Raw genomic sequence first — 16,727 nt, forward strand, 5'->3', positions numbered from 1 at the left:
TGTGTGTGTGTGTGTTTCTGAGGGCGCTTGTCATTTTCTAAATTGTGCATTCATGTTTTCTCGCTCCTCTGACCATCAGCCTGTGACCTGGAAACCAATCAATGTCCATCATGATAAAGGATGTATCAGTGTGTCTGTCCTATACCTGGCAGAGATGGTGTGCTTGCTTTACTATGACAGAGTGCAGGGAATCCATTATGCAGCGGTGTAGAGCACTATGGGCCACACGCCTATGAGCCTTCCATTCCTCACTGAAATCACCCAGAGAAATGGTTTGCCCTCCACTTGACACTATATCACCTAAGAGTGAGGTACAAGAATAAACACATATGAGATATGATAATAGGCAGTCTTTTTGAAAAGATAAACATGCTGGGCTAGTTGATAGAACTAAATTACCGGTAAATGAATGAGGCCTCCCGGCAAAGTCAGACCATTTTTTTAATCAGAGCCTCACGGGTGATCTCACTATTATCACCATGGCTGCAATAAAAGACATGAACAGATTTTAATGACGCAATGGAGACTGACACTACAAGCAAAAGACAGCAAAAGCTATCAGAAGTTGTTTTGTTTAGCTTACTTAAATACTGAAGTATTTGTTCACAATGTGTCCAAATGTTCTCCCAACTCCAAAGTTCCCAGCATGCATTGCATCTTGAAAACATTTTGTGGTAATTATTATTAAAATGTTATTATTGTTTTACATTTTACTGGCTTAATTTATGCTGCTGATGCTGTTGTCGCTGTCAGTTAGCTGTCATATGGATCAGAGTTCATATTTTTACTGAATTAATATTTGTTGAGCATCACCATGTTTGAGAATCGTGTGTTGAGGTACTGTATATGTGGATCTCATTGCAACTTCTGGATTCAATACATTTATCTATCAGCATAAATGCTTGCCTTTAGTTTTAAGAGGGTAATACTGCCCATAAGATTGTCACAATCTTTAGTTGATGTGACAGATCTTTTACAATTCAATAGACTGCCTTTTATTCATTTTATGAGCTAAAATTTTTAAGTTTGCTAGTTGAGTTAACTTAACAAGTTGAATGTGATAGGTTGCATTATTTTTTGAGTTATGTCAACTTTTTTTATTTTATTTTATTTTTTATTTTTTACTGCGTACTAACACAAATGCCTTGTGACATCTTGTCCTGATCTCCCCTAATTAGTGAAGTTTATGTAATTAATTCAGTAGTTACATTTACATGAGATGACTTTTGCTATCATGGAAATGGAATAAAAATAATAATTACTTGTGTTGCCACAATTGAGCCGATAGATATTTCCATAGCGAAGTGCCAGTGAAGTCAGGTGAATGGGCAGATGTTCTTGGGCAAGATCCAGCATGTTGCCCAGCAAAGGGAGAGAGGGAGGACCAGGAAGAGAGAGAGAAAGAGGACAAAGGCAGCGCTTAGACAGGGAATGCAGGAGTTTGGGTACAGCTGCTAGGTCAGTGGAAAGAAACATATATGTGACCCTGGACCACAAAACCAGTCATAAGGGTCAATTTTTTAAAATTTAGATATATACATCATCCGTGAAATACAGTTCCCACCCTGAAAAACCAATCAAAGAAGTATAGTGTCAGGTATGGTGGAATCTTGTCTATAATAGCCAAACCACAATCTAAGCCTTCAGCTCTGCACAGGAATGGAGTTACTGTTAAACCAGTCTGCTTCAACTGCCATTTTAGCCGAATTTGGATATTTGTAAAAGGATTTGCCTGTAAAGCAAAGTTACGCTGTAATAATTCACTGATGGATTCATTATACAGATATTAACGTAAAGCTGACAGCTTGACACATACAAATACTTCTTATTCTTTATTTGGTTTTAATTCTGGATTTAATAAATTATAAATAACATTATATTATATAAATATATATATATAAATGCAATATCAAAAAGACACAATAAAATGATAAATATGTAAAAAATATTAAAAATAATACACAAAACTCACTTCTGAATCCAGGACTGGTTAGTACTTTGTTTTATTGATTTTGTCTACATATCGTAAAACATCAAAAGTAAAACAATTTCATAGAGAGGAACTCTAAACCAGTCATATGAAAGGATTAAAAAAAAGTACCAATAGTAGACAGTGCAGTTATTCCAGTAGCGGAAATGTTAATATCAATGATGGACCTCCATTAACACAAGTACATTGACACATGCATAAAGTCTACATAACATTTAAAAAAACACTTTATATTAACTTACAAAGGTTGTTGGGATTGGAAGTTGTTTGCATATTTACTTTACTTTGTGTGCATGTTTTTACCCTATATACAGTATTGAAGTAGCAGTGTGTAGAAGTTTGTACAGTGTATTTGCGGTATGTGCACTATTTACTCTGTAGATTTAACCTTGGGTTGTTGGGGTTGTCAGGATCATTTGACTGATATAGGAGGGTCGAAGCTTCATCTCAGTAAATGGGAGGGATGCATCTTTGCCCTTCCAATCTATCCACACCACACCCTGAGAGACAAGAAGAAAAAAAAAGACTCAGAAATCAGTGGATAGTTTGCGACTCATGCCCCATTGGTGTCTCTACAATGTCTATAGTTTGATGCTCTTAACACTGTACTTTAAACCTAAGAAAAATGAAAAGTCATACTCTAATGTTTGAGCTACAGAAACGCAACTGTCTGGTGATGCAGTACCTTATTGTCTGAGTAGGAGGCATAGAGGCCGTTGAGGTTTGCCATGTAGCAATTTTTATACCACCAGCCTCCCATGTAGGCCTTAGCGCAGTGAATGCTAAGTGTGTTTTGGTCTTTGTCTATGGTGGAGAATGGACGGCCGTTGTGATATTTCATGGAATCACCTGAAAAAAACACAAAATATAGAGAGTCAGATTGTCTCTCTTAATACAAAAACGGCTTATTTCATACAAAGTGTAATTGTTTCTCTTACCAGCAGTGCCAAAGTATCCAGACAGCTCGATTACATAGTGGTTAGCCTCTGAGCTAACGTTGAAGTTGGCATAATGAGCAAAGGCCGTGTCATTTCCTGAACGCAGGTCAATCCGCAGGCTCATTGGTGTACGACTGGTAAGAGTGTGAAGGATGTCATTTCCTGTGGAGAGAGGGTGCAAGAATGTAATTCAAAGTCCCTGCAGCTGTTAAACTGATATTATTTAGATAGGGACCTGGGATATATATATACATTTATTTCTAAAAAATAATACAATCACTCTGAAAAATCTCACCCAGCCAGAATTCCCCACTCAGAAGACCAAAGCCTTTACTGTAGTCTCTCCAGCTCCTGAAGAAATCAGTAGATCCATCCATTCTCCTCTGGAATACCTGCATTTGTAAAACAACAAAGTCTTACTCAAATCCAGAAAACCATACAGTGTTAAAATCTTTAGTCACATATCAGTTCAGTGCATTCTCCAAAAAAATGTCCAAAAAAAAAAATGAAACGAGTTAATTTTGTGAAATCAGTTTGTGGTTTAGATTTTTGTGCACAAAATACAACTTTTGTTTTACAAAATACATTAAAGAGTATTTGTGAAAAAGAAGTGCACTTAACTGTATTGAATGCGCAATTGTAGTTTACTATATTAAAAAAAATGTACTGGCAGATAATATAATATTAATTAAATAAAAGACCACTTAATTGTACCTAAAGGGAGTACACTTTCATGTTTCTTAACACACTTGCACTTTGTAAAAATGTCAAATGTAATCTAAGAAGTGTAAAAATGTAAACGCTTTATTTTACTTGTAAATCATTATTTTTTTAATAATCTTTTAAGCATAGCGTTAGTTCTAGCAGGTCACAGCAGTCAGTTTGACTGTCAGCTGATCCACGTCTTCCTATAGTAATACAATGCCTATCGCAGCATCCATATATATATATAAGGTCCATTCAGTATTAATCAGCAGCTTATCACATTGCTCAGGAGCTAATTACCCTCCTCCATCCCCAGCTCCTCCTTTCGTCCATAGTCAGGACTTGGCCTTCTGATATTCCTTGTTGAATCAGACTCTTTTATCTTGAATTATGTTGTTATATTAAATTGTCATTAAGAACATTAATGGTATTTGTCATGTTGGTTCTTTTCGGTTTACTCTAAGAGGGTATCACTGCTCTCCCTATTCTTCTCCATGCTAGACTACATGGATGGGCACAGAGTTTTTGCACAGAACAGAACCATACTGCCAGTCCAATCTGTGTGGTAATTGTCAATCATGTTTGAAGATAGTGGTCCTGACACAATTATTTTGGTTAACATGCAAAAGCACATGTAAAGTAGTTGATTATAATTTGAATAGTGTGTAATTCAATATTACATTTCAAGTTAATATGTTTTAAATTGACTAAATAGCTATTTCATTACAAATGTGTGATTACATATACATCTAAATATATGACACAAGTTTCAATAGAAATTACATTTAAGTATACTTTAGTTTACCAGTGCATTCGGCAGAACACTTTAACAATATTTCAGATAGCATATTAATAGAAATAATTATGAAATTACATATAAATGTTCAACTAATTGCATTTAATTTCACAGTATAAACTTAAACTATAATACATTAAAATACAATTAACATGCAATTATGTGTTCTAAAACATTACATTCAGTTTGAAATAGAGTATATTTTTGGAAATTAAAAGGCAGATTGTGCTTGGCACCCCATACGCCTGCACTACAGAGTATCAAGGCTGTGACATAAACTGAGGCCATTGTTTTAAAAAAGATCTAGAAATGTAATAGGTCATGATCCAACAACAGTTTCATGGGGACAGCTGTGGGTGTATTATGGGTATGAATCTGGGCTTTTGTTTCTTACTGTCCAGCCTCCTCCATCAGTTTCCATGTCACAGTAGACCCAGACTGGCTCTCCATCCTTCCCTTCAGGGTAGATCTCAGCCACTCCTGACTCTTTCATCCCGTTGACCTGTACCTCTGAGCAGTCTGTGGGGAATGGGTGCGGGAGCTGGGCTACAGCGCAAGAATAAAGAAAATCAAATCTCTGAAAGATGGAACGCAACCAGGGGTGAAAATGATGAATTAATGACACAGAACATTACACACAAGTGGTAAACTCAGTAGAGACAAAACTCATGTACTGTCCGTCTCTTTCTCCCTCTATTTTTACAGTATAGTCTGAAAAGGCTGCCAGTCCAGTCAGCTCATAACACGTCACAGCTGGATTTAAAATCACCTCCTGTTAATACAAAGCAGGGGTCAGTGAAAATTGTGGGGAGGCTGCTAAATTTGTCTCGGGTGCTATTGAGTTATTGATATGTTCACCTTGACTTCCTCGCTCAGCTGGTATGTGAGCTTATAACTTTTGAAAGCCACACGGGGAGCCCTCCATGAAATAAGAGCTGAGTGAAAGGTCACCTCATCAGGAGTCACGACCTGAAGCTTCACTCCTCGAAAATAGGCAAAAAAACAAAAAAGAATAAAAACAAAATATGGCAGATTCTGTAGAGGATGCTGAACTAATATGGTGGGAGAATTTTCAGTGATGAATAATCTCAGTTGGTCTCTTCATTACATGATTTTATCGTACCAACTGTGACCGTATAACAAGTTAAACTAAGGATACCGGGCAATGTTACAGATTTTTGTATTTTATCATAATTGGCTGATATTGGGTATTTAATTGTGCATGTAATTTTTACATTTAGATAAATTGAGTGAGTGTTAGATGACAACAAAGTTAATTTTTAAAAGCACTGATTCTTTAATAACACCTTTAAATATGTTTAGCAAAATTCAAAATAAATATCTAATTTTTATATTGTACATTAAATTGTTTTGCCTTGTAGCATTTAAAACAATGTTTTTTTTTGATTAGTCAAAATTATTTTAAATTGTAATATTGACCGTTTAGTGATTATCAGTCAGAACATGACAATCTTTTAAAATTACTTTTAGGTTACTTCTATAATGCTTTTGTGTAATGTAGTTTACTTGAGGGCGAGTAAACAGAATTGTGACAGTTTACGCACCACTTCCTGTTGTGAAGGTTGTGGAGACTGGGCTACTCTGGAGCCGGTTGACTTGACTTGTGATTTTCACCATGTATAAAGAAGATCTATGGAGCCCTCTGAGTTGATGCTCCACAGTACTGCCAGATAATGTCACTGTAATAGTCACATTAGGAGCTAGAAAGCAAAAAAAAAAAAAAAAAAAACAACAACAAATTTTCTTTTTGAATAAGTCATGATGGTTTAGTGTAGAACCAGCCATTTAATAAGCCTTACATTTTGTAGTCCCATAACTGAGGATATAGCTGTCCATTTTAGCTTGTGATGGCTTCCATACCAGCAGAGCTTTAGTGTCTGTGATGTTTACCACCTTTAGTTCAGTAGGAGAATCCGGCACTAGGATTTATAGAAATGTGAAAGAGACATCCGTGACTGCAAAATCAGTATCAACATCAACCATAACATCAAGTGAAAAGAAACAGAAAACAATTAAGCATTGTTCACACCTGTTGTGACGGAGGCTGTGATTGGCTCGCTTTCAAGTGTCTCCAGAACTGAGCTCACGGTAACGTCATATGTGGAGCCAGCAGAGAGCTTAGACAGGAGAACATGGGACAGCTGGGAGTCAACCGACATGGAGCCACTCTCGCCTGCAGTATAGAAGGGTAAAGCATTGTAAAATCATCATGTGTTGTGACACATCAGTGAGGGTGCACACAGTAGCAGTACCATTAACAGTACCAGTATTAACAGTAATTTACAGTACCTGTAACAGTGTTGGTGTATGCGACTTTAAATGCTGTGACTATGCTTTTAGGTTTTGTCCAGGATACTGAGAAGGAAGTCTCTGTTATGTTGCTGAACATCAAGTCAGTGGGTGGCTCAGGGCCTGGAAAAAAATGGTAAGGGGGTGAAATCTAACGCAGAAGTTGTACAACACAAATAAAAACAAATCTCAAAATGTTGGTGCATTTATTCTGAAGGTAAAGATATTAAAAATCTCAGCACAAATGTATGTTTTTAGAGCTCTGAAACATTTATATGCCATATTACCCAAGTAATCTATTGGTGCATTCAGCCTGAAAATGATTTAATGATGAATTGTGAGTATCACCATTCACCAATACAGTACACCATTAATTTTAGCAGTGGAAATTCTGTTAAATTGAAAGCCAAAGAAAATCTAAGGCTGATGTCACTGAACTCATGCCTAATATTTGTGACTAAAATAGAGTAAGTGGTTCTTGCCAACATCAATATTTAAAATGCACAAGGTACTGTATTCCATGCATTCATTAAAGATTTAAGCATGCTTAAGTGCTGCCAGCACACCGCTGGAGAGTAAATGATCTGCACCGGTGTTTATTGCAGTGAACCAAAGCAGGAAGTATGGGAAACCTACCTGTGGATAATGTAAGGCGGTGAATTTTGGATCGTACTCCAAGACCAGAGCTAAACAACGAAACAGAGTACTGCGTTTGAGGTTGAAGGCCTTTGAAATGATACGACCGTGCTGTACCAGCAAGAACTTGGGAGACCTTTTTCACAGTCCTTCCTTCAAGTTTGCTACTTTGGACTTTAGTTGATGTTCTGTTTAAACCGGGCCTTTGGACATCTGTTACATTTTCAGTTATTGCTCCATCCTGAATTTTCTCAGAAACTTCATTTCCTCCTCTGATTTCCCTTCTTGTTATAGTGAAGTTCTTGTACATGTCTCGAGGAGCTTCCCAAGACATAATGAACCCGGTAGAAGTGATATTATGAACCTCAACTGATCCAATAACTGATAATCTGCTGATCGTTTTGTTAAAATGCTTTGTATGAGTTTTGGATTCAAAATTTGTCCCATTTACATGCTTGTCAGACGACTTCTCTGCTTGGAGAGTTGTTGTAACATTGATGTGCAATAGCTGCTTGTCTTTTTCAGTAGATGGAACATTAATAGTCCTGCTTTCTTTCGCTTGATCACCTGCAGTTCTCACAGTGACCTTTGTCATGGACATAGTTGCATTAGATGATTCTTTGGTGTCTTTAAACCCATTCTCTAGAATTTTGTTGGTTCCATTTACCTTCACATATCTTTGAGTCTGATTCTGATAGACAGGCTCATCTTTAAGATTATTTTTCTTGGACTTGTCAATGAGATGAGTTTGTGATTGTTTGTCAAAATCCAGTTTTATGATTGCTGTTTTGCCCTCTTTAGCTTGCTCTTGACGTCTTCTGCCTTCACGATTTAGCAGAACTTGCCCAATAGTCTTAATAATCTTGTCTCTCTTTGTGTTATTGGACTGGACTTTACCAGGATACACGGTTGGACTTGGCTTCACTGTTGGCTCGGCTGTGATGTTTTTCTTTGGGTCCTTTGTGTCTATCTTTTTCACGAATATGGTCTTGTCTGGCTTTGCCTTCACAGGTTTTGTATCAGGATTGGCAGTAGGCATCTTCATAGTCACAGTTTCAACAGTTACTGGGATCTTCTTGTCAACAGCTGGGGAAATCGTTTAGAGAGCGACTTACAATACATTCTTAATTGAACAGTTCAGCCCAAAATGAAACACAACATTTAGCAAAATGTTCCTGCTGCTCTTTTACTCACAATGAACATGGATTGGGTCTAGGGTCAGTTAAAGGTGCAGTAAGCGATTTCTGAGAAACACTGTTGATAATTGAAATTGACACCCAAACAAACACATCCTGTCAGTGTCAATAGCCTCATGGGCAGCTTCACCGATATTTTGCACTATTGCGCTTTGGGCACCCTGAGTTTGAATCCTGGCTCGTGGACCTTTCCCGATCTCGTCCCCTCTCTCACTCTCCGACTTCATTTACTGTCCTATCATAATAAAAAAAAGGCAAAAACACCCAAACACATCCCTAAACAAAAGAAACACACTCCTTCCTTCATTGCTCCATCCCCAAATTCATGAACACCCAACTCAGGCAATGACTAAACCCTTTTGCATTTGACAGCTCGCACAAGTTTGGATGAATCAGTCCTGTCTCTATAGCTAATATTACGACAACAGCATATCTTGGTTCTGTGAAACATCACAAAATCAATGTTACTCACTTGTCAAGCAAAAACAAAGGAATCAGTGTCCATTTTTCTGCTCTTCCTGCTCTCTAAAGTCTCTCCAGTCCTAGTGCTTGCCTGATTGTGACCCTTATTTGTCCAGTTATATTCCTCTGACCTTTTCCTTTTTAGTAATGTCTTAGCCATCTCTCTTTTTACAGTCTTTCCACTCATTTTTCCGCTCATTCACTCTCGTATATGCCCCTTACTGCTGATTGGCTACATTGGCAGAGCTATGTTGTGGTGCTCTGTCTGATCAGTCCAATCCACTTCGTTTCCCCCCTATTTACACATTCAGGTCTATGTACAAACAATATTTTTGTTCTGCACACACACAGGACAGACAACTAGCAAATATTTACAAAATTGCTTGTTTGGGTGTCAATTTTCAAAAGTGTTTATCAGAAATTGCTGACTGCACCTTTAAGCTCTAAAATGATAAAAAGCACCATTAAAATTACAAAAGTAGTTTATCTTTCACACAAATTTCCATCTGTTGCTCACATTAGGACTTAAAATATTAGGGATAGCATATAGGTCATATGGACGACTTTTGTGATACTTTTATGGTGCTTTTTTAATTTTTGCAGCATGGACATTCTGCTAAAACTCTCCTTTTATGTTCTATGAATTAAAGAAAATCATGTGTTTGGAACAACATTTCTGAGTAAATGATGATAACCAAATTTTCATTTTTGTAGTGAACCATTCCAGTTATCATTAACGTTTAATATGTGTTGGACTCTCGTATGCTTTACTTACACTTACTGCATTCTAGGCCCGTATAACCAGTCTGACACACACACTTTCCCTTCACACACTTCCCCTTTTTGTTGCAGTTAGAGGGGCAGGTTTTGCCACTGCAGTCTGGGCCACTGAAGCCCTGGAAACAAACACATCTTCCTTCTTCACACTTGCCCTGGCCACTACAGTTTTTAGGGCATTGCTCTCCTGAGCACTGAACACCTAAATATAGATGGTACAGTGTGTGAATTATAACCTGTTCATCCAGTTAACAGTTATTATACATTTTAGATTGCTAATGCTTGTTTTACCATTTACCAGTGCCATTGTAATGGTTAACTAAATTTTAGGATCTTTATTATTGCATAACTTTACTTACAATTTTTTTTAATTGCTGCGATCTCCTTCTCAAGAAATTCAACTCTGTCCCTCAGTGTGGCCATCTCACTCTCACAACCTCCTGTGCAGGCTCCTTGTACCAGGTTGATGTGATGAGTCATAACCAGAGGAGATCCAGGATTCAAACTGAGCTCTGTTTCTCGTACTTTGGTCACGTTACCTACGTTTGTCTGAGACTCTGTCTGTGGAACACAACCCTCAGTGATGACTATAACTGGTGAACTCTCTGCAGGTTTGTCTTTAGTTGGATTATGGACTTTATCCACCACAGGCATTGCAGTAGATGCAACAGTTTGATTGACGTTGCTAATTTCTGAGGAAGGCGATTGAGTTTTAGTTTTCATTTTGGTATTTAATAATGTAGTTACTGGTTTTGACCCATTTACGTAAAAAATTTGGGGCGTTGACTTGACAGTTAATTTTTTCTTCTTGCTAAGTGTGATTTCATCCACAATAGACTTTGTGGTGGATGGGAGAGTGTGATTGCCACTGATAATTTTTGAAGTAGACTGAGTTTGTTTTTTTGTTTTGGTGTGTAATGATGTAGTTAATGGCTTTGACACATTAACATTAATATTTTGAAACAATGATTTGACAGTAGAATTTTTCTTCTTGCTAAGTGAGCTTTCATCCACAACAAGCTTTGAGGTAGACTGGAGAGTCTGAGTTTCTGAGGAAGTAGGATGGGTCTGGTTTTTCATTTTGGTATTGACTAATGTAGTTAGCTTGGGAACAGTATGACTAATAGTTTGAGCCGTTGACTTGGAAGTAGAATTTTTCTTCTGAAGAGAAGGCCCAGGTTTCTGGACATCTACAGCAGGCTTTGGTGTGGATGAGAGAGTCTGACCAACGCGACTGGGTTTTGAGGAAGCAGAATAAGTTTGGTCTTTCATTTTTGTGTTTGCTGGCTTTGAAGCATTAACATGAATAGTGTGGCCTACTGATTTGGCAGTAGTGTTTTTCTTCTCGCCAGTTGAGGCTGGATAAGAAGACACAGGTTTCTGGACAGCATCTACAGCAGGCTTCAAGGAGGATGGAACAGTTTGATCAATGCTACTATTTTTTGAGGAAGTAGATTGAGTTTGGTTTTTCATTTTAGTCTTTAATAATGTAGTTACTATTTTCTCAACTTTAAGATTAATAGTGTTGACTAGCTTAGTAGTAGAATTTTTCTTCTCAATAAGCGTGTTTTGTACAGTTTGCACAGGTTTCTGGACGGTGTCCACATCAGGCTTTGTAGATGATGGGAGAGTCTGATTCACTCTGTTAGTTGTTGAGGAAGTATTTTGAGATTGGTCTTTCATTTTGGTCTTTAATAATCTAGTTGTTGGTTTCTCAACATTAACATTTATAGAGTTGACTGACTTGGTGGTAGAATTTTTCTTCTCACTAAGCGTGTTTTGTACACTTTGCACAGGTTTCTGTACGGCGACCACATTAGGCTTCATAGATAATGGGAGAGTCTGATTCACTCTACTAGTTGTTGAGGAAGTAGATTGAGTTTGGTCTTTCATTTTGGTTTTTAATAATGTAGCCGCAACTTTAATAGTTTGGGCTGTTGACTTAACAGTGGAATTTTTCTTCTCACTAAGTGGGTCCTGAAGAGAAGGCACATGTTTCTGGACAACGCCTTGACGCTGATTGACATTGCTAACTTTTGAGGAAGTAGATTGAGTCTGGTTTTTCGTTTTGGTGTTTAATACTGTAGTTACTGTCTTTGACACTTTAACATTAATAGTTTGGACTGTTGATTTAACAGTAGATTTTTTTTTCTTGCTAAGTGTGCTTTCATCAGCAACCAGCTTTGTAGTGGATGGAAGAGTCTGATTGACGCTGCTCATTTTTGAGGAAGTCGGATGAGTCTGGTTTTTCGTTTTGGTATTTAATGCCACAGTTACTATATTTGGAAGATTGGGACTACCGGTGAGGGCTGTTGACTTGGCAGTGGCATTTTTCTTTTCATTAAGTTTGCCTGGAAGAGTAGGCCCAGGATTCTGGACACCATCTATAGCAGGCTTTGTAGTGGATGGAGGAGTCTGACTGATGCTGCTAGGTTTTGAGGAAGTGGGATGAGTTTGGTTTTTAATTTTGGTGTTTGATAATGTGGTTACTGGTTTCTGAACATTTAGATTAATGGCATTCACCTTTGATTTAGTAGTAGAATTTTTCTTCTCACTAAGTGTGTCTTGAAGAGAAGGCACAGGTTTTTGGGCACCATCCACAACAGGCTTTGTGGGGGATGAAAGAGTCTGATTGGTGCTATTACTTTTTGAAGAAGCAGCATGAGTCTGTATTTTCACTTTGGTGGTTAATGTTGTGATTACTAGCTTGGGAACATTATGACTAATAGTGTGGTCCTTAGATTTGGTAGTGTCTTTTTTATTCTCGCTAAGTGTGCCTTGAGTAGGCACAAGATTTAGGATGAGGAAAAAAACTATTGAGATTAACATTTTTTTGCTGGATTAAGGTGTCGAGTCTTTCATTCAAATAAGTGGTTTGAAATGATAAAATAAAGCCTAAATCAAAATGGCAAAGTTTTGATATTTGTTTTCCTCAACTATCTTACAGGTATTTGTGATTATAATGGATGTGTTCCCTGAGAAAGAGAAAAGCTGAGTTAGTTTGCCTCTGCATCCAGTTTCATTCACACATTCATTTATTGCTCAAATTTGTGTAAATAAAATAAAACACATGCCTTTCAAATGTATGTCAGGCTAAGATGAGCCGGGCTGGCTGAGCTCAAGACTGCATTTTTGGAAAAAGCTCTCAAACCCCTATCAGCAGAGGGACTGTACCGCAGCAACAGAGCTGCACTGTCCTCCTCTCACAGGAACTGTATGTCTTTGACTCAACTCTTACATAATCTTTACTTGGGCCAACTGAAAACTGCCAGGCCCAGTTTCCGGTTTAAAATAAATACTCCAGTCTATTTAAGCGCTCACCACAGAAGCATCCAAAAAATTATTTAATAATCGGACATGAGGTAAAACTTAAAAATCTAAAAAAAAACAAAAAAAAAAACGGATAAACTTTTTTTTTGATAAATGTTTGTAAAAGTTATTACTAAGAACATGCATAAATATGAAAAAATATACATAATGATCCATAAAATGTTTTATTTTTTTATTATCTAATATCTAACATCTACAATTCTATCTTAAACTGGCCATTATTTTACAATACAAAACATTCAGCCCACTTAAAATAAATGTAATTCTTACTGGCAATTATTGATTATGGCAATGAACACAATGATTGTAGTAATAATGTCGTTTCAATAATATCATGTGTAATACAATGTGTCTTACCTGTGTTTGGAGCTGCTTCTGTCCTGCTCTGTGTTGTATGAGGCTCCTTCCATCAGCTTTGAGAACCTCCTGTGACTGACTGAGATTAATGGAGAAAGAGAGACAGAGAACAGGAGCTGCACTAGCCAAAGGACCCGGGGCAATCAAATCTCCTACTTAAAGTTTTTCCATACTCCGCCTCCTTGACAATTTACATTGAGCAATTTCCATGCTCCTGAACTGTTTTATGGGTGTTTTTTCCTGACGAGAAACTCCCTAAACAGTTAACAGTTAAGACTTTTTGAATCTATCTGCGATAAGCAGTCTCTCACCTTTATGTTTATCAGTTATTGCTTTATGTGGCATGAATGCTGTCTGCTGGAATTCTGCATGTTTTTACCAATATAATGGACAATGTCAAACACTAAATCTATAATGTGTAACATCATTTTTTTCCCCATGTTACAACCACCATGTGGGTTAAAGGGACAATTCAACCAAACATCCTGCTATAATATTCATCTTCAAGTTTGTAATAATTGTAAGAATATTGTAAATGTTTAAAATAGCAGCATTTCCACTTTGATCACTATTAACACAAATGTACCATTTAATTTGATTTTGTCTTGATTTTATCCAAATTATGACGTTTTTTAAAATTATTTTAAACGTATAATAATTAAAGGTGCAATAGGTGATTGTCTTCAGAAACATTTTTTGTTATGCTGGTTGAAAGTCTCTTCACATCCCGATATAACTCATTAAGTTAAGTGGTCTAAATGTATTTGTCTGTATTTATATATTCTGTGGAAGGCGTAGGATCAAGAAATGTTCGTCCAATCAAAATGCTCGGTCCGAGCCCAGCGGTTAATCCAGTCCTCTCGCCAGTTCGTTAGAAGTGAGCTACGTGCATGAACTGTGTTCCGATTGATATGATCCCTACACAGTGTTCATTGCTCCCTCCTCCCTGAGCAGGGGAAATCCGTTGAAGTTTACTTCACTTTGGAACATGGGCTGGAATTGGGAACCGCTGATGTAGCCTATAGTAGTAATGTTGACTCTGGTCTGTGAGCGTATATGTGTTCAGGGGGCGTGGCTTTGGATGGCGATTGCAGGGAGGGTGGGACGTTCGCTTTCAGTGCTATCAGGCTAAAGTTAGCATTTACCAAGATCTCCTACTGCATCTTTAATAATAGTAATAATCTTATAATAATAATTATAAATATTAGATAGTTTTCTTCATTTTAAGCAGATCCTATTAGTGACTAAATTGCTTCTGAATTTAATACATGTCTGATATGAATGTATTAATATTAATAATAATACTATTAATAATGAATCAAGTAGCTAATAAGTTTGAAATGCTGGATTTGTCAATATTTATAGTAATTAAAACATTTCCTGACAGTGTTGTACCCATATTACATGATAAACAAAGAAAACACATTTTGTGAGAAAATGGTTACACCCCAAAAATAGGTGGAAACCTCTGTCAGACAGATTTATGCTGGATAGATTTATCTCAAATAATTCCATATACACTTCATTTGACCCTTTCCACAATGATCTGGCTTGTACTTTTTATTTCTAGCACCTGATGAAAGTTTGATTGTGAAGATCCTCTAGTGGAACACAGAGAGTGTTTGTCATGTCAGCGGATGGGATATGATGAGTGGTCACTGCTCACTAGCGCCCCTGCTTGTATGATGCTTATATCATGTTAAAGCAGGCCCACATCAGTGAGACCACCGTTCTGGTGCTGACCTGACCTTACCCTCTTAGTCAAAGCAGTGCCAAGCCTTGAGCTGTATACAAACCTAACAAAACAACCATCTACTAACAAGCATTTCTGGGAATTCATGAGCCAAAAATTACATTATACGGTATAGAGTATTGCTCATTTGTTTCTGTGGAAAACTTTCTATTTACCACTATTTAAACAAAACACTTTAATCCAGTTGTATTTGCATTTGTTTGTAATTTATAGACTTTTTATTTTAATGAGAAATGGTTTCATGAAATAATAGACTAAATATACCTGTGTTGATTAATCTATTTAAATGCACACAAATTATATTTAAAAAATCTTAATATTGTACACAAATAACACAGATGCTTTGATGCCATTAACAGTGCAAATATACATTTAAGTGAGTAATTACTGAATTTTATAAAAATAATAAAGTATAAATAAAGTATATATTAAAGTATAAAAATCCAGTCATTAAGTAGTTGGAAAATTCAGTTTATGATAGTATCTATGTTTCGGAACATGATAACTTTCAAAAACAGCTTGACCATCTAAAACTGGTATAACCAGGTGGTACTTTCTTGTTCCAGAAACTAGCATGTTCCAAAAACCAACTTGACCACCTACCATGCTGTTTGATGATTTGTTTGTTTATTGACCCAATGATGGCCCACCTGCTCATGACCAGCTAGAAACCACCTACCATGTTCCAAAAACCAGCTTGACCACCTTTACGTCTTTTCTTTGTTTGCATTTTTGTTTATTTGGTCTATGATGATCTACCAGCTAATGACCAGCTTAAACCAGCTAGAAACTAGCACTATGTTCCAAAAGCCAGCTTGATCACCTAAAATGCCATGAGCTGGGTTGTTGCTGTTTTAAAATGCTCTGTTAACTTGAACCATTTGTTGGCATCTTAGACCAGCTATAAACCAGCCTAGCTATCCTTCTAAAAACCAGCTTGACCACCTTTTCTTGATAGTAGTTAGGTTGCGGAAGGTCTGAGAAGTGACACTGCGTTGGATGGCATTTGTCGGTGAAGTGTGAATTAGCCTTTAAAACTGTATGATCAGGTCGTAGGTTTGTTGTCAAAAATGGTCTACTAGCTTGCACCAGCTAATGCACAGCTAGAAGCCTACCAGCTTAATTTAAATATCCAAAAGGGATGTGAAAATCAGATTTTGTTGATTTGATTTGAGTTCTTTAATATAATTTGGGCTGCACTAACATGAAAGTTGGCACGGTCATGTTGGAAACATCCAAAAATTCAAGATATGCATAACAAGTAAATTAAGGTGATGTTAAGAGATGCAAACTTATTTATACTGAGCAAAATTATAAACGCAACACTTTTGTTTTTGTCCCCATTTTTCATGAGCTGAACTCAAAGATCTAAGACTTTTTCTATGTACACAAAAGGCCTATTTCTCTCAAATATTGTTCACAAATCTGTCTAAATCTGTGTTAGTGAGCACTTCTCCTTTGCCGAGATAATCCATCC

The 16,727-nt window shown here is 37.0% G+C and overlaps 1 protein-coding gene and 1 pseudogene across 1 annotated transcript; both read right to left on the reverse strand.

Moving 5' to 3' along the window:
* The window catches only part of LOC107662657 (steroid 21-hydroxylase-like), a 5,151-nt pseudogene extending 3,675 nt beyond the window's left edge, over positions 1–1,476 (reverse strand).
* Positions 1,477–2,119: 643 nt separating this feature from the next.
* LOC107662658 (uncharacterized) lies at positions 2,120–13,550 on the reverse strand. Its single transcript, XM_016452737.1, has 15 exons — positions 13,498–13,550; positions 10,170–12,454; positions 9,809–10,012; positions 7,376–8,461; positions 6,740–6,862; positions 6,480–6,623; positions 6,250–6,369; positions 5,995–6,150; positions 5,288–5,412; positions 5,069–5,201; positions 4,824–4,975; positions 3,224–3,320; positions 2,929–3,090; positions 2,676–2,839; positions 2,120–2,490 (listed from the first exon to the last, which is right to left on the reverse strand). The coding sequence occupies exons 1-15, from the start codon at positions 13,548–13,550 to the stop codon at positions 2,374–2,376; spliced, it is 5,121 nt and encodes a 1,706-aa protein (XP_016308223.1). The 3' UTR covers positions 2,120–2,373.
* Positions 13,551–16,727: the final 3,177 nt, after the last annotated feature.

Source organism: Sinocyclocheilus anshuiensis, unplaced genomic scaffold (assembly GCF_001515605.1).
Source record: "Sinocyclocheilus anshuiensis isolate Anshui unplaced genomic scaffold, SAMN03320099.WGS_v1.1 scaffold1559, whole genome shotgun sequence".
Lineage (NCBI taxonomy): Eukaryota > Metazoa > Chordata > Actinopteri > Cypriniformes > Cyprinidae > Sinocyclocheilus > Sinocyclocheilus anshuiensis.